The sequence below is a fragment of the Quercus lobata genome, chromosome 1 (genome assembly GCF_001633185.2).
Source record: "Quercus lobata isolate SW786 chromosome 1, ValleyOak3.0 Primary Assembly, whole genome shotgun sequence".
NCBI classification, from domain to species: domain Eukaryota; kingdom Viridiplantae; phylum Streptophyta; class Magnoliopsida; order Fagales; family Fagaceae; genus Quercus; species Quercus lobata.
Genome location: NC_044904.1, coordinates 16,032,476 through 16,055,765, shown reverse-complemented (window position 1 = coordinate 16,055,765; position 23,290 = coordinate 16,032,476). Strand labels below are relative to the sequence as shown.

Here is a 23,290-nt window from a genome sequence, read left to right as displayed (position 1 = left end):
TCTCATCCACTATGGCCTATGGGACTCACATTGAGGGTGAGTAGTTACATGTATTGGATACATTATATGATATATACTTTTTCTGCCATCAAGATGTATATATATGGACAAAAGAATTTTACCTCTTTAGAGTTGGACATCCATCATTAGGGGGATAATTTGTGTTTTAACCCACCAGGACAAACAAGGTTTCATACAGTAAAATAATAAAAGTAAGGAATTCAAATATTTTGTCTTATTCTCTCTACTTCACTCTATGCTCCACGAATATAATTAACAATGACGGCTAATATTCTTGCATATACAATCAAGCTTGCATTTGTTATAACTGGTTGGAACATTCGTGGTGTTGCCAAATCTCTCCTTCACTCCTTTGCTGCCTGGGATTTTGTTCATATCGATAGAGAAGCTAATATTTTGTGCATAATCTTTGCTTGTTGGGCATGTGCCTTTGATTTTTAAGGCCAATCTCCATCTCATCTATTCCAAATTGGTGTTTTGTAAGAGGAGATGGCCTTGGCCCTTCTTCTGTACAAGCTTACTTTGTTTAATGCATCTTATCAAGCTTGCATGCATGTATCTCGCCTTGAGTCAGTGTACACCTTTGTTTGTTTGTTTGTTTGTTTTTTTTTTTTTTTTGGGGGGGGGGGGGGGGGGTGTTGGGGTGGGTGGGGTTGGTTAGATATGAGCACTCTACGCTCTTTTATTGAACAATCTTATTGAAACCTTTGGTCTTGGACCTATCAAACCTAGGACGTTGGCTTATGCAAAGCTTCTGTAAGAAATCAAACAATAGACGTGATAGGAGAATGATGTTGTAAGGACCATGTTGCAAAGATTAGAGTAATAGAACCATATCATTTAATCGTTTAGCATGCTCTCTTTATTATGTAATCAATAAAATAACTTAGAAATGACTAATATTCATGAGAGAATAAATATATGGTAATGGTCATGAAACATATGCTGTCAGGTACTGCATGACTACTACCGAAATAGAAGAATGTGATGTCGATGTTTTCAAAGCTGCTTTAGACTGCATAGATTTGTGCATCCCAGTATCAAAATATCGACACCGGACTGCACAATGTTTACTCAGCTGTTTTGAACTGCATATAAAAAAGAATTGAGGTGTCATCTGTTCGTGGAATCGATGAGCTTCGACATCAACTCAAATGTTCCTAACTGCTTCTCTTTCTTTTCATAGATGTGAACCAAATATCCTTACACTAACCTAGTATATCGATTTTCAAATAATATATTTTCAAAAACCAGTTTCCCAGATTTAAGATCAAGCATATGGCAAGGATGGGAGCTCAACTTCAAGGAGATTTTACTGCTTTTATTACTCCTCCTGTGGACATTAGCCTTTTGCTTTTCTATGACTCTTTGGGCATGTACTAGGATAGGCTTCGGCCATACTTTGCTGTTTCAGTAATAAAAGGTTCACTATAAACTATTTAAAGAAAAACTAAATTAAACTTTTCTAGAAAGCATTTTTTTGGAAATCTACTTAATTTTTCCGTATTTGATAGCGCTAGCTATATCTGTACCTATACCCTAAAAAGACTAGTTATGTTACAATTAGAACTTATCATAATTATTATAAATCCAAGATCCACCAAGTTAATAGCCACCATGGGACTCAACACCCGCCTACACAACATACACTCAAACACCAATCTAATTGGGTCTACACAATTTGGAGTTCACATAATCCCTAACCTTTTAAAAGTCTAACAAAAGTTTTTTTTATCAACTAGTGGATGGAAAAATATTACATGGCAATTAGAAACACTAAAATCAAAGTACTGATACTCACGTGGAGCCCTAGTGGCAGTTTAAATAATAGTAAAAAGACATAAACTGATTGTAAAATGAACATGTTATGTACCTCATTGACATCAGCATTGAAAAAAAGAAAAAGAAAAAAAAGACATCTATGCTATCATAGTTGCTAAATCGTGAATCGTATTATGAGTCGATTTTTTATTTTTTTTGTATTGTGCATCGTATCAAATTGTGTATCATAAGATTCACAAATAATAAAATAATCATATATATATATATATAAAAGGTGTATTCATTATAAATTTGAAATATATTCAATTAATGACCAATATAATAATTATTTATAAAATAAAATTTAACAAAACTAACTAAATAAATCAAATTAACTTATGTGTATAATATGCACGTTCAAATTGATTAAACTCAGAAGTGATAATACTACCTGATATATGAACCAAAATAATACTATCTTTTCATCATCTTGGCTAATCAACTAATTACTAATGTTATCATCATGTTCAGCATCTTGCAAAATTATTTTTTCATAGACATTTTCATCATGAAATTAAATTCTATAAGGACATGATGTAAAACTCATGTTTTACCCCTCCAATTCCAACATGTCATATCATCTTATCACATATTTAAGAATAAATACAATCACATTCAGTCAATTCTAATACCCATATATAAATCCATTGTGAATTTATTGAGATGTTATTAGGGTGGTAGGATGTATTGAATTTTAAGTAAAATGCTAACGTGACAGTCACTTATTGAATAATGAAACATAGGTTTTACACCCCATCCTTATAGAATTTAATCTCTTTCTTCATTATTATCAACATTTGCTTCTTCTTTTTTATTCTAATAATTTTTTCTTTGTATTTTTTTCTTGGCATTCTAGCTTTCTAGACTCATAATAATAATAACAAAATAGAAAATAATTACATTTTCATTAAATTCATTATTAATAACATAGAAAATAAATTTGTCAATATGAAAGTGAGTGTTATGCATATAGTCTAAATTTTGTAGGAGAAAGAGAAGGGAGGAAAAAAAAACTCATGGACTTGCTATTTTATTAGACTCAATTAAGTTTTCAAATAATTTCGTGTTAAAAAAGTCTAACAACTCGTTTAAATCAAATAAAATCACAAATTTTAACTAAAAAATCCATTTTAAACCCATATGTCTATGTATCGTACGATACGTATAATTCACCGATACGATACGATTCATATGATACGCACCTATATATCAGACAATTCATGAGCACTTACGATATGCCCATACGATACAAAAATTTTGTACACGATATGATACTGAAAACTATGTATGCAATCATCATCTCCCACCTGAGGTTTGTGTTAACATACGTCTTTGATTTTAGGGTCCGTTTGGTTGGAGGAGTGGAAAAGTGGGAGGATGGAAAATTAGTGGAATGATGGAAAAGTGGAAGGATATAAAAGATTTGGTTTTCCCTCATGTGTGTTTGGTTGGAAGAGTGGAAAACTTTTTTGTTTGGTTGGAGAGAAAAAGGAGAGCATGGAAAATGTAGTTTATATAAATTAACTATTATGTCCTTATTATATAATAGTGGGAAAGTAAGAGGGGTAGGTGAGTGTAAAAAGTGGGGGCATTTGTGTAAAATGCATTTCTCATCACTTTTCCCTCCTCATTTTTCTCCCAATTTGGGAGGATAAAAAAAGTGGGCCCACGAGGAAAAAATTTCTTCTCTATTTTCTGTCTCTCCTATTTTCTTTCCTCAACCAAACAATGGAAAACAACATTTTCCACCCTATTTTCCCTCCTCCCTATTTTCACCCCAACCAAACACAACCTTAGTGTTTTTGTTTATCCCATCATATTTTTCCATTCACCAATAGATGACAAAGACTTTTTTGACAAGAATTTAAAAGGTTAAGAACTAAAATAATTGATGAAAAAGACTTTTTTGACAGAAATTTAAAAGGTTAAGGACTAAAATGAAACATTTGAAAAGTTTGGAATCATTTTGAAACATAGAGAAAAGGTTAAAAACCAAATTTGTAATTGAAAATAAAATATGTAAAGTTAATGTTTAATCAATTATCTTCATTTGCTCAAGGTTGACAGTCCTAAATATATCTTTCTCGTATGTATATAATCAAGCAATCATTACAAGAACATTAAATTTTAATTTCTAAAAGAATGGGTCATTTTCTCTTTATGCCCTCAAGAGAGAGGCCAATTCTTCTTCACTTCTTTGTCATAAGGGATTGAAAAATTTAAGATATTGATTGAAATAAAATGGGGGTGTCTAAGCTTTATTTTTGTCTCTTGAATATTTTAGCCTCTTCTATCATACATTTGATATTTTAGATTAAACTATTTATATTGGTTATTCAAAAGTGTTTCTAAATAATGTAATGTATGGTTGAAATTGTTTTTTAGTACTCCTTACAGATGGTTCATTCTCTATACATCTTAAAAGGCCTAAAAAGAAAGTAGATATAAGTAAATCCATTACTTATATTTATAAATAAATAGTAATAAAAAAACTTTAATTAGATAAGAAAATTGTAATATTTTTATCAAAAACATATTAACATTACACTAAGAATGTGACATAATTGTTAATAAAGCAACTTCTCTTTTTACACAAACCTCTCCTCCCAAATTATTATTAAAGTGGACCAAAATGGACCGACTAGACTGAGCAGGCAAAAACGGACCAAGTGTATCGACATAGATGGAACAGACCAAAAAGGACTAAATGGACCGAAGTGGACTGTAATGGGCCAAAATGACCAAAGTAGACCAAGATAAACTTAAGTAGACCGAATGGACCAAAGTAGACCGAAAAGCCAAAAGGACCGAATTAGACTAAAGTGGAGCGAATAGACCGAAATAGACCTAATGTACTGAAATTGATTTGGTTCAGCAAGAACGTAATAACAATAAATGCTTAGTTTCAGCTTTTAGATATATATATATATATATATATATAAATTAAGAATATTATTATTATTATATGATATAGGTTTTGATTATTTAATTATGATATGCTCAATATATTTGGTATACATTTATTTTGAATGATACGTTCATGTTATTATTATATTATCTTACGACTGAATCAATCTCTTGTTCAAGTAACTAATAATTGAGATTTTTAATGAGAACACCCCCTCGTTGCCAAGAATTGTACTCTCTTTTTTATTTATTTTTTTGTTGAGAAAAGTCAAGAATTATACTTAATTACTCTTGTGGAAACCAGTAATTTTAGCCAACAGACATTCCTTCTACAAAATAATTTAATTTTTATGAGTATATGACTTCTGCTAGGAGTCACATAAAAAGCATCATAAAATCTCATGTTCCTAACTAAAAGACATTTCTTGAACCAAAGGTTAATAACTTGAAAAGATATTCTATTTTCAAAATGATAATTTGTAAAAAAATCTTCTTTTATTAATTCTTTATTAAGATAAATAAATATACAAACTAGAATGTCTTTATTTCAATGGTAGCAAGTCATTCAGTTGTGATAGAAAGTTTGGGGTTTTAATGCTTATAAATCGTTGTACTATTTTTAACTTCCCATTAAACAAAAATTAATAAATAAAAGAAAATTCTAGAGTTGGAGACAACCAAAACCAAAATATAGATAGGAAAGATATGGGAAAACTAATGATGATATTCGAGCTGATTACCCTAATTCTATTCCAAGTGCAAGCTAATGACATTATCCATTTCTCTGAACTTGACGATGGTAGAATTACTGGCCCATTATACAAGTGCTTCGAAAAGGAATTTGAAACTTGTAAAGAGAGACGGGCCTTTAAGCAGTGTTTTTAAGATGCGTATTATTTATCATTTTTTCAACTGCATGTATACCACAAAAATAGAAAGTTGTGATGCCAAAATTTATAAAGTCGCTAAAGAATGCATAGAATATTGCTTCCCAGACCCAGACATACAGGACTATATTGCAGAATGCTTACTGAACTGTTTTGAAAAGCATATAGAACTATTTATTATCCAGGAAAAAGATATGAAAAAAAAAAAAGAAAAAGAATTGAGATGTCATCTAAAAATTTACCTGAAATCGATGTGCACACCCGTGAACAAAAATTTCTTCATTCGAAAAATGTTCATCAATTTTTTTTTTAATATTCTCCCATTTTTATATAGATATCTTTGGTTGTAATAAAAGGTTAATTACCAACTATTTATTTTTGAGTCATATAAATATGTAGACGGATATATCTTGTTATTTGATACTTATTATACTTGGATGGACATAGACTCGTGTCGTTTGGATTGTTCAAGTTTCTTTTTTTTTCTTCTTTCTCAAAATAAAAGTTTCTTTTTTTTCTTTTCACTTTTTTGAGAGTCAATTGGTCATGTTATTCGACTTGGGATGATTGAGATTATTTTAGTCTTATTTGGTAGTATGCTCTATGCTGATTCTGATGTTGAAGATTAATTTATGTGCTAGATACTGAAACAACTCTTAATAATTTCTTGAGATAAAAAGAATCTCATCGTGTGAGAACTAGGGGTGTCCAGTCCAGCCTAACATTAATGTTGGCCAAAACTCCCCAATATAGCTAGTATTCATTATATTTTTTATTCATTACATTTTAGAGGATTTACCAATTTAATGATCAATACAGCATATACCATCTAACTGGTATGGTATTGACTTCCTTGTATTCCTCATCATGGGGATCCAACCTTGGTTTTTGGAAGGACCAAGAGTCACTTCTTTATTTTTCAAGAAATGAAAATGTAGAAATAAATTTAGAAGCAATTTTTTTTTTTTTAATTTGAAAACAAAGAATGTATCTCATACATCCAGTATATACATCATTCTTCTTGTGATGTATTAGTTCTACATACACTTAGAGCCAAATAAGTTGGCAAGGGAGGGGGCACCTGAAGTAAAGTTTAGATGAGGAAAGTGAAAACAAGAAAAAGTAAAAATATATATATAATACAAAATGGCACTGTAATTGTGCAAAGTGCATTTGCTATTTTAATCATTGCCGATATTTAAAATGCAAAGTGCAAAGTTAACCCACAAACTTCGAACGGAAAAATGAAGTCCTACCGACGTGTCGGTGAAGGTAGCAAGCAGTCATATAACCGCTCCAGGCGTGATGTCACTAAAAGCTTATATGTAGTTTTAAGGTCAGGCTTTCCCAGATCAATAATATCCTGTCTCAAGCTGTTTAAAATATTACCGATTAGCTCTTGTCCAAAGTCATGATTTGTCAATCAATAGTCTCTCTCTCTTTCTCAAACACGCACAAACACTAACACACACACAGCGAGACACAACTAAGCAGATAACAGCAATTCAGAGAAATAGCTTGTAAAACAGAGAAGAAAAACTAACCACTGCCATTCCCCGGTTGCTTTTGCATGCTTCTCCACAGCATGATATAGGCGATCCAGACTATATAACACCAATCCAAACATGCATTGCGCATCTTTTTCCTGTAGAACACATGCAATATGAGAGCTTTTCTGGATTATGCTTTCTTTTTGGGCAGGAGTAATGGTGTTTTTATTGAAGCAAAATAGAGTGTGCTAACATTTTCATATTGACTCACAATTAAAGCAATACAATAATCATGAAATACCAGGTGTGTTTGGCTCCAAATTAAAAACCCAGCTTATTTTACTATTTAGCTTAGTTTTGCTACTATTCATAGGGTCCACTGCACTTTTTGGTACTATTCATGGATCCTACTGCACTATTTCAGCTAACATTTATATTTATCTACAGTATTTTCAGTAAAACGTTTTAGTTTCAGCAAAATAAAGGGATCCAAAACAGACCTCAGGTATGAAAGAACCAGAACAATAATTATGAAAAACCAGGTATGAAATCAGAATGAATCTCAATAAAAATGCAACTGAATACTTGTTTAAGTACAGTATCAAACAAAATGTTGCTGAATTATGTCATTCGTCTTTTTCTTTCTTATAAGGACAAGATAAGCCATGCAATAAAATAGATGATGAGTGATAATGTTGTATATTTATGTCAAAAGAAGCCACCTATACATGTATATTTCTATGTGCATGGTTCTTATGTCCTATGCATGACCATGACTGATAATGGCAGTAATGTGTAACAGTAAAAAACCAGACTTGTGACAATGCATCCCCCACCCCTCCACTCCCTTCCCCCATCACCACCCAAAAAAGCAGGAAAAGAAAATGATCCAGTAAAAATATTCTCCCTTTTTTATTCGTACATCACAGATGTACCCAGTGGGTCTTGAACTGACAACCTCACCCTCACCTTGCTCTTACAAGAAGAGAAAGTGCCATTCAAGCTAAAGCTCACTGACCTATAATAATACTCTCCCATTGAACCATTAGTACAATTCCTTCATTAGAGACTTCATGCTTCTATGCTACTCAATCATACAGGACAATGTGGGGTTACAAATTTTAAATATAAACAGAAATTTTGTCAACCAGAGGAAAAATGCAAAGTAATGGTTTTGATTTGTGAAGAAGCTTGGAGTGGGTGGTAATTCATAGTGATAGAGGCAGCCTATGGTAGGGCCTCCTTGTAGACGGTGCTATTAATTATGTTAACATTCCATGTAAGATTGTAAACTTAATTCAGGATTTCCATAATCTGTGGCACAACATTGACGGAGACGATAAATTAGATTTTCAGAAAATCCAATTAGGCAGTAGATTTAATGGCTTCTATGGGCTTAACTCTTTCTGATACTTGCTAGGATTTAAACTCTAGCTAATCTTTATAGGAACATGAAGTGAAGATATTTTTATTAGAGCCATTGAGATGCTTTATTCTTCTTAATTTATTCTACCAAAAAAAAAAAAATTCTATGAATAACAGGTTCAGTTGAGTGCATGGGGCCGGTTTGAGAGTCAGAGGGGGCCGGTTCAATAATCAAACTTAGTTAACACCTAAAAAATGCTTAAGAAATTATTTAAGTACAGTGGAGATAAATCACTAAAATATGCTTAGCATGCATTTATTTGAAATTAAAAAGAAGAATAAACGAACAACAATAGAGCAGTCAAGTTGTAAAAGTAGTTATTATTGTCGTTATTTGTTGTTATAAAAACATAAAAAAAGTTGGCATATGCTTTGAATTAGTCCATTTATAACACTTTCCACATTCATTTTGATTCACATATACATTCAGCTTGGTTTCTTTGAAAATGAATTTATATTAGTGTGTGAAAAGTAAACTCTTCTGCTATGCATCTACTGGTAATTTAAAAGACTTATAGCGCAAGTTCTCTATGGGGAGTATCATCTATGGGGAGCAACTTGGTGACAAAAAATTCATTAAAGAAAAAAATTTGGCGGCACACTTCATTTATTAAAAAAAAAAAGTTGCCAACGGACATCCATAGGAGTTTGTATGTCACATGGGGTGGGCTTGTGGAAAGGTATAAGAACAGGTTGGGAATCATTTTATATTCTTGTTAGATTCAGACTAGGCAATACACTAGAGTGAGATCTTTGCATGATGTCTGGTGTATGGATGAGGCTCTAGCTCACTTTTGCCTGATCTATTCCAAATTGCAGTTAACAAACATGAAATGATGAGTGACTCTTTGGCGACGGACACTGGAGTAGAGCTTTAGAATCCTATGAGGTCAGTGCAGAATTGGGAATTAATCTACCAACAATATGTTTGTTCTGCTGCATTCTCAACAGTTCCAGCTTGAGATGGAGCAAGTGAGTTGGAAACTCAAGAGAAATGGTGTTTTCTTTTTCAGTCCACTTGTATTAGGAAAAGCTCTGAGAAGAGGTGCCACACCAAGTCACCAAGTTTTCCTTGGAAGGCCATATGGAGGGTGAAGCTGTGAAGGCCCCTATGATAGAAGCTTTTTCGTGTGGGCAGCATCATTGGGAAAGATTCTTACCACTGATAATCTTATTAAACAAGGGATGGTCATGGTCTCATGCTGCATGTGCAAGAACAGTGAGGGTCCAGGTCATCTTCCAGTGCACAGTTCTTTTTCATCATGCTTTTTTGGGACTCAGTAGAGGGAGAGAAATCAAAGAATATTCACAATACAAGCTGTCAGTTGTGAAGATAAAATCGAAATTTTTTTGTTCATTGTTTTCTTGTCTCTTAGTTGATACAGTTCAGCCAATCATTTTGTAAACTTTATTGATTCTTTACATCTCTTAAGAGTTTCTTGGATCTTTGGTGTATACACCCAGTTTACTCGCTATTCTAAAGAAATGTACTTGTATTTTTATCTTTATAAATTTATTTATCTGCATTCTGCCTTTAGAGTTGTCACTGGAGACTTCAATGTAAAGGAAAATTAATTTAGCATTGTACCTGCCCTTGGTCAACATAAGTTTGGTACTGTACAATCCTTTTCTCAACCTCAACAATGAGCAGTCTCCGTTGGACCCGAGCCATTCTCCCCCTTCCTTCTGCTCTGGTATCCTGATTCACATAAGGGGAAAAAAGAAGAAGATTAAGCTAAGCCTTAAACAGGGTTGGAAAAAAAAAAAAAAAAAAAAAAAAAACCCCTCTTTTAGAGGCCTCTTTGATCAAGAATAATCCAGGAATTAATGTCCAGAAATGCAATGGATGGGGATAGATCAGTATCTCATGGTTATGCAGACCTTAATTCTGAGACCACAAAGAAATGGAGGGATGTTGAAAACCCTCCTGGCCTTTTTCAAAACAAAAAAAAAAATCCTTAAGTTTGAGATTGGATCTACCAGCATCAGACTGTCTTGTTCATCTGGAACCAACAACCAAAATGAATCGATTCCAAATCGTTAAGCATAATTTTCAAATGTACCAGTACATTCTAACCAATTACCAAAAATGGCAATCACAGGCATCTCCCGCCAAGTCAAAGAACATTCCTAACTGATCAATAGTAAAGGCACATATTTGTCGAAGCTTGGGGAAAATATAATTTCCACCATAATTATAATGAAAGAAATAAAAATTATGATTTGTTACCAAATAATAAAAATAACTAGAAAGTAATTCTTAAAAGATTTTCAATTATAAAAATAAAAAATAAAGAAATAAGAAGAGATCTACAGTCATCGTACCCGTTTAAACCATGTACGCACAAGCATGAGCAAAATAAGAGAGAGAAAGAATGCTGGTAAGGCAGCTAGTATAGCAAAATTGATTTCATTAGCCTTAAGAATCTGGTCCAGCTCAAGCATTGCCCTGTTCAAAAAATCATTGTTACAAACTAATTAATCAAGAAAATTTGGATTAGCTAACCCAAGGATTCCAATTAAAAAAAACTCACGTCTCAATATCCAGTTTCAGCTTCTGAACCTGTGATGGCATAAAAATTGAAGTAAAATTATTTAATTCATAAAGAACAAGCACATAAAAATGATACATATATTACCTGGATAAGCAAAGCACGAGCAAGCTCCCCACTAAGAAGGTTCTGAACGGGATGCATTAGCTCCTTTTCATACCTACATCAAGAATCCAATGAACTTCTCTTTCTAATAAAAAAATGGAATCCACAAAGTTGCACAATACAAGTACATCCATAGCAAAGTAATTCAAAATTTTAACAAGAACAAAGAGGTCAATAATTTTTTTTACAAATATAAAGTGGTCAATGAGTTTCTTTTTGTTTATATAATTTTGTGTTAATATATATATATATATATATATATTTTTTTTTTTTTTATGACGAGGAAACCCCTCAAGGTATGGGCCAGTGGGACCACCCTTGAGGGGCACACCCCCCCTGAGTAGGCAATGGGTAGATCGCAAAATGCCTTAACTAGGAGTTGAACTAGAGATTTCTGGGCTTATAGTTAGTCCAGGCACTCTCCTTTACCACAGAGGCACCCCAGGTTATCCTTGGATAATCTGAAGACTTTCCACATATACTTACAATTTCTATGATTTAGTAGCTTGTTCTCAGTCATTTAACCACTTCCAACTCTCTTCAAATTATTCTTAACTAGACTAGCCAAACCCCCAACTTGAACACAAAATTAACCCCAAAATAGAAAAGGCATTTCCCAGCTCACTCTGAATAAAGCCAAAAGAAAAGGGGCCAACACTCCCTAGCAACTGAAAGATCAATGGTCCACAAATTCACCAATTATTTTACACATGAAGCACTGACTAGTACGGAACTTCTCCCTATTCATGGAACTATTTGCCGTACAGATGCATTGCAAATCAAGAACTTCACCTCCTAACACCATCTCACTCTTGCTGAAACTAACTCTGGAACATATAAGAAGCTTGCATCTAAGAAGCGTGGTGCCACCCCACATTTTAACCCACAAATGTATCCATGCAGTATCCCTATCGCATCCCTCCAAATCCAAGCCATATCTTACCGTATCCATGATGAAAATTAATTCACATGTATAGGTAGCTATGCACCCTATATGTATCAGGCAAATCCATGGCGGATACCTATCAGATACAGGTTTGATAGCTTTTATAATTATTAGTTTACATAGAAAAAAATAATAATTAGTTTGCAATATAGGTTATAATAAATTGTATATTGGACTATTATGTAAAATTTTAATATTATCATTATAAATGGGTATGCAGTTAAACTGATAATTGATGGATCAAATCAGAGTCTTTTCCATGAAATGCTTTGTGATGAAATATTATAAACCATTTTCTTTGCCAAAATACAAATTTATGCCAAGCATGCCTATTTCTCATTCTATTTAATACCAAACAAACAGCACTACAGAAAGACCCACCTGGACATTACTATTTCAAGCAGTTCCTGATCCGAAGCATTCTCTGGGATCTTTTGACCTTTGGTCTGTTCACTGAACGCCAACAACATTCTATAAACCAAGCAGATAAATATGGTAAGGTTCAATAAAAGCAAAATATGTTAATGCCAAATTATGTTTGCTGTGAAATAAGATATCAATGACCAATGCATTCCACTAGCACTCTATGATGAAGTAAACTAACAAATGGGAATTTGCTTGATCGACAAAACGATATATGCAACACCTTATATGAAGTCTAATAATTTACTTCTTTAGAAAGACCATAAGTCATTCAATTTAGTCTCCATAAAAATGGTAATTTCTTATTTGGAAAACTGATTGGGAAAAAAAAGAAAAAAAAGAAAGAAAGAAAGTTTGAGTCTGACGCAATGGTCAAAGAGATAGCTCTTTACCAAACCCATACTAGCATGTAGTATATCTCTAGTTCATCTAATTTTCCAACTTGTATTGCTCCTCCATCTTTTTTCTACTTCAACAAAAGTCTTTGTACTCTATCAACAAAGTGTAACAATGTATATACTTGCTTAAATTATCATTCTCCATTTTACATCTTCTTAATAAGGGAAAAGCCATGTGGTTGCATACATAAATTGCTGTTTCCTCAATTATTTTCAATACAATGGTCAGCTATATTACAGAAATCAAGCCACATACGCATTCCTTTTTAATAAGCAAAAGCCAAAATATATGCTTCACTAATGAAAATTCTTCAACAATCAGAAATACAACAATTATAGCATCTTAAGTGCCAGAGTATGTCCATTCCGTAACGTATAACAGTATAAGCCAATCATAAGCATTGAAAAGGCATTAGCATCATTATCCAAACTGAGCCAAGCTGTGGGGCATGCCATCCCAGTTCAGCACAATTACACAAGGCATTCCAGAGTCATGAACAGTTTGATGTGGATAGCAAAGGGTTTGAGGAAAAAAACCAAATTATTCAATATTTGTGGTCTAGTTTTGATGTGGGGCTTTCTTGGAACCTTTTGTAGGTTATTTTAGCTATTTTTGAGTCTTAGTATTAAGTATTTTTAGGTTTGAAAGATGTTGCATCAGTTTTAAGCAAGTTTACTAGAATAAGGCCAATTTGGTAATTTCTCAATTTCTAGAATGGGCTGTCCTTGGCTGCACCAAAAGCCCATGGATCTTATTTTATGTTTGAGCCCTTTTCTAGATTTCTAAAGTACTTTTTGTTTGTTATTAGCCAGCCTAGTCATTTTAGAAATAGGTTATTTAGATTTTAGAGTCCTAATCCTTCTAGGAAAGGAGTTAACAATAGCCTATATAAAGGTTTTATTGTAGTCATTAATATTCATAGTGAAATTTATTTTAATAAAATTCCAACACGTTATTTAAGCTTTGAGCGTGTGATAGCCTTCTAACTAAGTATAATTGCTATTCAAGATTCAAACTTTTGTTACCTAAGCCCTTAAACATAGATCCTTATACAAGAACCCTTCAAGATTTCATCAAGAAATCTAATTTAGTGCTAAATTCCTAAAGAACCTACATCAAAATTGGTATCAAAGCCTGTTCAAGCTTCCGCATTGCGTCACATGCAAAATACTAATAGAGCTGAATTTTCAGCATGAAAGAGAAAAAAAACCCAATTCAAGAATTACAAATGAGAACTAAAATAGATTTCATAGATTAAATTAATTTGAAAACCAATAGCCTTGTCACACAATTCAATACTAATAGTTCAATACTAATACATCTGAACCAAAAATATTTAGCCCCCTAATCAAATCCAACATGCCATGATAAGAGATAAGTCCAAACAATCCCACATAGCTAATGGAGTTCTTCCTTTCCCAACTATTGGAAAGCAAACCACATTGAAGTCACCACCAATCACTTTGGCAATCCCCAACAGTATATTCCTGCTAAATCTTCACATAACAATTTTCTATCTTGGTTATAATTAAGCTCATAAGCCCCAGAAAAAAAAAAACCCATTCATATTGCTCTACCACACAACTAAATGTACATGAGATAGAAAACATACCCTTGACTACTTCAATTTTCTCTAAAACTCAATTTGGTCAACCAATTCTCTTGGACCACTTAATCTCACAGGACCCATCTACTTCCAGATAGTCCCAATCCACAAACTGACTTCCCCCATAAGCTCTGTCCCTTCTGATCACCTCCATTTTAGTTTCTTGAAGACACACAATTTCACCCTTGGACATTTTACGAGAATCCCTTACCCTCTTCTCTCCCCTTGCCATTCAAGCCTTTGACATTCCAAGATATGATTTTGATATTCATAGCGGCAACTGTAAACCCCTCTCTTCTACCTCCACTCATGTGGCTCGCTCCTTTTGAGTAATAGTTCACTGAGAAAGAAAGATTATATAATTTTCCATACCCTTCACAATTTATTCTTTTTGGATGACATGAAATCTCACCAAGGCAAGGCCCTTTGGACCCACCCCTAGGGAGTAAACCACGGATACATGACCCCCTGCTAGAACCATGTCACACTCTTCACAATTGATCTTAACTCTTCTTTTGAGAAGCCATGTCTGTCTCATTTGTTCCACATCTTTCCTCAATGGCCATGAACAAACCATAACCTCCTTTTCACAACCTTCAAAAGCCACCCCTGAAAATTTGCTAAACGCCCTTAATTCTTTTCATGACCCAATTAGAAGGCATAGCTTAAGATCAGTCTAAAGCTTCCTTGCTGCTTTGAAACATATTTAGAGGTGTAACATCAAGGGCTTTGTCATCTTGTTACCCCAATAGCCAAATTGTGAAGAATGGTAGAGAGAAAATAAAGACGTAAAATTAATTCTGCATGGACTAATTATGCTATGTTTACATGTGCTTATATAGCTTACTTTGACAACAATAAAACTAGGCATATGCCCAAATACTCCATTTAATTTCTTCTTCTTCTTCTTTCCTTACTGAAAAACATCAACAAATTCAGGCAATACCTCTACCACTCACATCACAGGCCTTTAATCTATTGGAAGGTTTAAGTTATCACAAAAGCTCTTTGTTTCATGCATAAATCAATAAGGATTCATAGGTGTATTTTTTTTTTTTTTTTTTTGATAGATAATAAGAATTTTATTGATGGAAAAGAACAATGTATTTACGATTGTAAACTCACTGCCCTTGAAACAAATACAAATAAATCATAAGGAAAGACTAATAGAGATAAGGAAATCAAACAAGGAACTACAATGTGTAAGCCCCCAAATACGAGACCACTCAAACAAAGTCCTAGCAAGCAAGGTCTTCAACATATCTATAGGCCTCTCAACGTCCTCAAAAGTTCGGGCATTGCGTTCCTTCCATACTAACCACATAAGGCATCTTGGTACCAAATTCCAAACCTTTGAAGAGTAAGTTCCCAACCAATTCCTCCATGCAAAAAGAAGAGAAACAATAGTGTCCGGCATCACCCACTAAACCCCAAACATAATAAGGACCTCACTCCACAAAGCAGATGCAAACCTACAATGGATCAAAAGGTGATCCACAGTCTCCTCATCACACCTACATAAACAACACCAGTTAACAAGGGGCAATTTCTTCTTGACAAGGTTATCTATTGTGAGAATCCCACCCCTAGCAGCAGTCCATAGAAAGAAAGATACCCTTTTAGGTACCTTTACACACCAAATGCTCTGCCAAGGAAAAGAAACAGAAGGGGCTTTCAATAAAGCAATATAAAAGGATCGCACATCAAAGACACCACTACAATTCAACTGCCAAATCAAAATATCCTCACCCTCCCCACTAGGAAACCTGGCAGAGACATGCTCATAGAAAGAATAAAATCTCCTCAACTCCCATTCATAGGTGTATTATGCAAGTATATATGGAAATAAGTGTGTCTAAAATCTGGAGGGGAACTTCAATGACTGAAGTAAACATAATATATGCATGATCGGCATTTATATAGAATATTCAACTGAAAATGGTTAATAAACAACCTGTGCAGAGAATTAGAAGTTAACAGAACTTCTTCAGGCTCCATGACACCTTTGTGCCTCTTCCTGAATGTCTCAAAAAGTTCATCTCTAATTGACAAAAGCTGTTAAAAGATTGAATTAATCATTCAAAATATTAAATAATTTATAGATATGAAAAATCTCATATGCAAAAGATAAGCATAGGTTGGGGGGGGAAGGGGGGAAGAGAGAGTTATGGCATCAACAAAGAAAAGTTATACTCTCTCAATCCCAAAATGATTGTCTAGATTCCAAATGGCATGATTATTAATGAAACAGAATTAACAATCTTCCCAAAATCCTCTTCACACTGTATTAGGATCAGCAAAGAGTTTTGATGAGAACTTTTCATACGTTTTTCAAAAGGTAAGAAATGGGCAAGTGGAAAGAATGAATATACCGGTTGTTCAACATGATCATTGAAAAAGCTAACTGTTGAGTCTCTGGCATCACCAATCCATTTGTCAATGTCAGAATTCCCCATCAAACTACTATGCCGTAGGACCCACATAGAACAAACAGAGAGGCCAACTGCACCACACGTATAGCGGATCCAGTGTAAAGTTATCTTTCTAGGTTTCCGATGTTTCGCAACCTAAGAGAACAAAAATGCAAGCACACTACAAGTCTTAAATCTGATCTGATTAAACTACATAAACTGAGGCATGAGCCTATTAATCTCCCAAAATTGTCCAGGCCAAGCCAACTTGATAAGTTACTCTGCTATCAAACAATCAACAATGTTTCCAAATAAATTTAAAGTAACCCAGTTTGACCTATCTAGTGTCCTTCAACCAACAAAGAACAATATCAAAATTATCTGGTTCATTTAAGCAAACATCATGTGCATGTATATAATGAATGCAAATTAAATTAATTAACTTTAATCTTAGTTCAATATAACTATATATCTAACCAACCATATTCTGGATATTACTTCAATATAACTAATATTAATAAAATAATTTAGGCAACATCCATAGATAATTAAACCATTGGCAATTATGTGCTTCCTTATTCAGAGTATTATACAAATAGTGTTAAAAAAGTTGAATGAGCTCAACTGAACTGCATGATATTGGGCAATAATTTTAAGTCTCTTATCTTAATTCATGTTCTTTTCATTTTTACTTGCTAAGTTACTTATGCATGGTCTTGGACTCACAACCAAACCCTTCACCGTCCTCTTTTTTTTATTTAAATAATAAGTAATAACCCTTCACCCTTTTCTTAACAGGGGAGGAAGCTCCATTTAAGCTACAGCTCATTGACCTCTTGAATCTACCCTTCTTTACATTGTTTCCACTTCCCATCAAGCTCTCTAGTCAATGTGGCTTTAAATAATGATATAGGTTTCAAATTTAAATGAATCATACAACTTCAAACAAGCAATGCTACTCAATATCAGAAAATGCATAGTAGCACCCAAATCTATTTTAAAGAATATATGAACAAAACAACTAATAAAATATGAAAACAATAACAAATTTGAAATTAAGCAATATAATTACTAATACAAATGACTTAGTACACACAGCATGGTGCATAATGTCATGAGAAGTTCGACCACATTGGTATTCAATAGCACAAGACATCTAGGTAATATATCATAAATCAATTTTAACTCTGTGCCCAAAGTGAATGTTTGTATGATGGATTTGCATTGAAATATACGCTTTTTAGCATATTGTAGCCAAAATCTGGCAAAGTAATGCAAGGGTAGCAATAGCAACAATAAAAAATAGAGTTACTGTATACAGACTGCCCACAATGCAATAGCAATACAAGTTCATATGTAATGTAGGAAACAGTGTCAGCACAACTATGGCAATAGCTAATATAGGGCTTTCAATTTTACTTAAGCTAAGAATGGAATTGCCTGAAGGCTAGGGTCTAATCATGACTAGGATTTCTTTTAACAGAATTCACATTATGACATTAGACTATAGATGTCCAAGAGCTTGTGATTAATTTCCCCCACAAATGTTGTGACTTTTCTAGCCAGAAGAAACTTTTTTAACAGTCATGTAGATTGAAGACCAGCCATAGTCTGCATTTTGATGTCCAGAAGGCCAACCTAAATCATGGTGGATTACTATAATTATTTACCGATTTAAATAAAAAATTACTATAAAGAAACAACAGCCTAGAGACTTTTTATTCATGTCTTCATCATAGAAGTCACCCATTTTTGGTAAGTTTGGGTGCATAATTTGTAGTACTACAAGTTAATGAGATGATCACCAACAAAAAAATAACAGAGAGTTTATGAGATGACATATAAGCTACCATCTGTTTAAAAAAATTAAAACAATCTTAAGGGTACCAATTATGTAAAGAGCATAAAAAGATGACAGAAGTTCTTACAATATCAGATAAATAGGAGTCCAATTTAAGTAGATTTTGATAAATCAAGTCGATAGCATCTCTAACTTCACAGTCAGTCCACTGTGATCCTTCCTGATTTACTCCTGGCAGCTTCTCAAACAATAGTGGGAGTGAATAGCTCCCTTCAACAGAATAAACACTCTGCAAAGTAGTCATTCCAAAAGGGGGGGGGGGGGGGGTGACAAGTAAAGCTTCAGAATATATATTAATAACAACAATAACAGCAAATATGAGTTTCTGAAAACTGCATTGTGAAAAAAATTAAAGACATGAAAACAATGCAAAGGCAATCAGCAATCACCACAAGGATAATTATGAAAAATGATAAGTCTTATGTTCATAGTCACCTGACACATTGCATGTAGATGTCCAATTGATGCCTCTAAATTTGAAAATATATCATTAATTGTAACCAATAATAAGGGCAATGAATTCTCAGGATCCTTCACTAACTTCTCTCCAAATCTGTCAACTTCCATGTAAATCTATAAAAAGAAATTGAATCAAAATCTGATAAGACTGCCTTAAAAAAAAAAACAATAGATATACGTGCAGATATGTAATACATAACTATGTAGCTAAGTAAGGTATATATGTGTCTATATGTATAGAAATAGATTATGTGTTGTATTATGCAAGTGCAGCAGAAGGGAAGTGACTGGATGGGTGAGAAAGACCACAACCTTAGCTAAACATTTCTTTTTATAGGTAGAGATAAATTTATTTATGAAAAAACAGTGAATTCAGTTGCTGTTACTATATAACTAGCAATCATTAATACAGTGAGCCCAAAAAATCCAAAATACCCAATGGACTACTGTTGACACCCAAAAAAGGATCGAAGAAATCCAGACTTTATTCTTTCCGCCATATTGTCCACGTCAAATATGATGGAACCACATTCTAACCTTTATTTCTATAAAAAGTAGGTTTCAGATGCCAACATGTGAAGTAAAACAAACACTGACTTAGGCATAATCCATCTCACACCGAATACCACAAAGACAAACCCATAAATCCATAGCAATACAGAAATGAAGCAACAAATAATCTACTATCTCACCATTACTCTTCTATCTAAACACTAATCCACAATAACTATATTTCATTTTATAATTCCTGTGGTGGGAGGCTTGGGATGAGCAATAGACCCAGATCTCATGGTTCAAATCCCCACTAGGATCCCTTGGATTACCTGATACACAGTTCTTGGGGGTGGGGGTGTGTATCTGTGGTTTTCTCCCCATGGATAAGTCCGAAGGGCCTTGCCTTGGTGAGGTTCCACATCATCAATTTTTTTTATCTATTGTAAGAATCCTTTCCCAATGAGGCTGGTCAAACAAGAAAAAAAAAATTCCATTCCCCAACCATGATCTAATGTTTAAAGTTACACCAGGCCAATTTTTTCTTAAAAATAAAAATTCTTTAAATTTGGTGTTACTTTGTATATATAGGATGGATATCAATACGGAATGGGTGGGGACCGGGGGGGGGGGGGGGGTGAAGAAACTTATAGTGATACCCTTTACAACCATCAACGCTTTTGTTTCTAACATTTTTCATAAAGGCTTTTTTTTTCTTTAACCATCGATTAGAAAGAAATAAAGGGAAAAGCCTTAGAAAATGGAAGCATGTAAAAGAAAATACCTCTAAGAAGCTTGAAAAAATTTACCCTCACAATTTAACATTTTAATTTTAAAGAAATTAAGGTTGTTTACAACATTTTTTCTTCGATAAGTTTATTTATGGGCATTCTTCAGAAATAATGTTTATAATACAAGGAAAAAAAGAAGTCTGAATAATAAAGGTGTTAAACTATCTATTGTCCCAAAAACTTAAACTATTAGGATATGATAAATTTGATCATTTAACCGATATTTCTAACACTCCCCCTCACATGTGGGCCAGAGCTACCTTTTAATAGGTGAGGCCCAACACGTGGAAATTTAAATGGGAGGTAGAGTGGAGGAGACAAGTATCGAACTCAAGATCTCATGCTCTGATACTATATTAAACTACCGATTGTCCCAAAAGCTTAAACTATTAGGATATGGTAAATTTAATCATTTAACCAATATTTCTAACAAAAGGTAACATACTTAACTAGTTAGATTATCCTAATATATAGGTTTTTTTATGACGTGGAACCTCACCAAGGTAGGGCCCTTTGGACCCACCCTTGCAGAGTAATATATAGATTTTTTTTTTTAAATAGAAAATGATTTTTTGGCGATTTTAACTGGTGAATCAGTCAGGAAACCCAAGCCCAGCCGACCCACGATCACTCCTAGGACCTTCCTAGTATTGGTTCAAGATCATTCAGCTTATAACAGCAAATGTCATGTGCCAATTGTTTTGAATTACTAAGCAAGAGAGGGAAAAAGGAAAGGATTGATAAATATGAACAACATAAGATGATTTAAGAAGAAGACATACTAAACTAAGGTTACTCATTCTAAAAATACAAGAGGGTAGTATAGGACCGAGCAAACCTGAGCCAAGAACGTAGCAAGTGCACATCTTAAGCTACTTAAAACAGCTACTCTCTCAGATATGTGAGATGATGCAGAATGGCATAGATGCTGCATCGAAGAACCCTCATCAGCACATCCACGTATCAATTGGACCGCTCCATCAATAAAAGCCAGTGGCCCTCTCTCGAAAATCATGAAGTACATTTTACGAGCATTTGATCCCTAAAACAAAAATCATACAAGCGTGATGATCATTCACTGCACATAAACTATCATTCACAGTACATCACATCCACGGTTTACTAACCTCCGCCCTAGATTGCCAAAACTGCAAATTCTTCTGAACAATACGCAAATTCAAAATTATGTGCTCCAAAATATCCTCCAAAACCTCATAAACTCTAGACGTGTCTGACATAACCCTGGACGCCGCGTAGTAGAGCATTTATTTAATCCATAGTTCAATGTTTCCAGAATATAACAAATGCAATCTTATGAATGTTCCTAAAGTTCCATTAACAAAAATAAATTTGAACACTTCCATTAACTTGCTCATGAAAAATTCAAAGAAAAAAAAAATTCTTTAAACTTTATAGCTTCCAATCAAAAATTCTTTCCACATCAAGACATTTCAGTACATGAAAGCAAATCAAAATCAATCTTCAATAAAACAATTACTAATGCGCAAATGTGAAACAACTATTTTCTCGGGAACCAAACAAGTCATATATAAAAAATAAAAAGTCTTACAGTGAAGCAGAGTCGAAGGAGTTGGAAGGCAATGGGAGAGGGAGACAAGCGCCGTGAGTTCGAGAGCCGACGCGAGCGGATTGGCGATAGAGATTGGAGATTTTGGCGAATACATTTGAGGCCGATGAAGAAGAAGAAGAAGAAGAAGAAGAAGAGGGCAAGAAAGCAAGTACTCGGTTCCAGATATAGTTGGAGTAGAATGAGAATAGGGTTCTGTTGTTGTTGTTGTTGTTGTTGCTGTGGTCCTTGGATTCATTGTTGTTCTCCACAGTTGCGACCTCCATGAGTAGAGAGTACTTAGCTTAGTACTGAGTTTACAAGTACTGTGAGGGGAACGATTCGAAAGAGACGAATAGAATCAATGATGCGGTTAAATAGGCTTCCGGTGGTGGTGGCGTTTTGAATTGCTTTTGACTTTGATTTCATTAGTCCCTGTATTTTCAATAATTATAAAAATTGCCTCTCCTCTTTTCTTTTCTTTTCTTTTTCTTTTTTCTTTTTTGAAACAAATAAAATATAAAGGGTTAAAATGAAAATGAAATCGAATAATTTGAAACGCGGAGAAATAAATGAAAATTGTGGGAGGGAGATTTGTCTCAGACCCAACAAAAGAATTGTTCACTTTGGGAATGAGCCGAGGTAGTGATACACTCATCCTTAAGCCAAAGGCTTATAAGGCATGAGTGGGAGGCGTCTCTCCCCGATGTGAGATTGAGCAAATTTGTGAGGGTGGCATCAGTCTTCTCGGTCCATTCCTAAAGCGAATGCCAAAGATTGCCATGAATTATAACATTACATTCAATCTTCCCACAAGAGCATTTTACCTATAAAATAGAAAAAGTGCTCAATTTTACATATTTAAGTCTCAAAATCACCTACATTAGTCAAGTTAAAAATGTATAAAATTGCAAAATTGTCACGGTAATTTTATAAATTTACACTAACACTATTTATTTTGCATATAGCTTCTTTTTTTTTTCCTTTCCTTTTTTACATATTCCGAGAATGAAAGAGAAGAGTAAATGATGGTTGTTATGTGTGAAAAAAGATAAACAATTAAAAATTTAAGAAAAATTAATATTATAATAAAATAAAATGTAGAATAGATAATTTGATGTGAGTGT

At 33.7% G+C, this 23,290-nt stretch overlaps 1 protein-coding gene across 1 annotated transcript; it reads right to left on the bottom strand.

The window, feature by feature from the left end:
* Positions 1–6,756: 6,756 nt before the first annotated feature.
* On the bottom strand, positions 6,757–22,543 carry LOC115980962 (protein DGS1, mitochondrial). The gene is made up of 14 exons (XM_031103159.1): positions 22,167–22,543; positions 21,724–21,838; positions 21,435–21,638; positions 19,290–19,427; positions 18,922–19,083; positions 16,955–17,149; positions 16,537–16,637; positions 12,536–12,625; positions 11,191–11,263; positions 11,086–11,114; positions 10,877–11,000; positions 10,140–10,250; positions 7,181–7,281; positions 6,757–7,009 (listed from the first exon to the last, which is right to left on the bottom strand). The coding sequence occupies exons 1-14, from the start codon at positions 22,448–22,450 to the stop codon at positions 6,889–6,891; spliced, it is 1,848 nt and encodes a 615-aa protein (XP_030959019.1). The 5' UTR covers positions 22,451–22,543; the 3' UTR covers positions 6,757–6,888.
* Positions 22,544–23,290: the final 747 nt, after the last annotated feature.

Coding starts and splice junctions, on each gene's coding strand:
- LOC115980962 (XM_031103159.1), bottom strand. CDS start 22,450: ATGGAGGTCGCAACTGTGGAGAACAACAATGAATCCAAGGACCACAGC. Junction 10,251..10,876: donor TGCGTACATGGTTTAAACGG/GTACGATGACTG, acceptor TATGTGAATCAG/GATACCAGAGCAGAAGGAAG. Junction 7,010..7,180: donor GCAACCGGGGAATGGCAGTG/GTTAGTTTTTCT, acceptor TATTTTAAACAG/CTTGAGACAGGATATTATTG.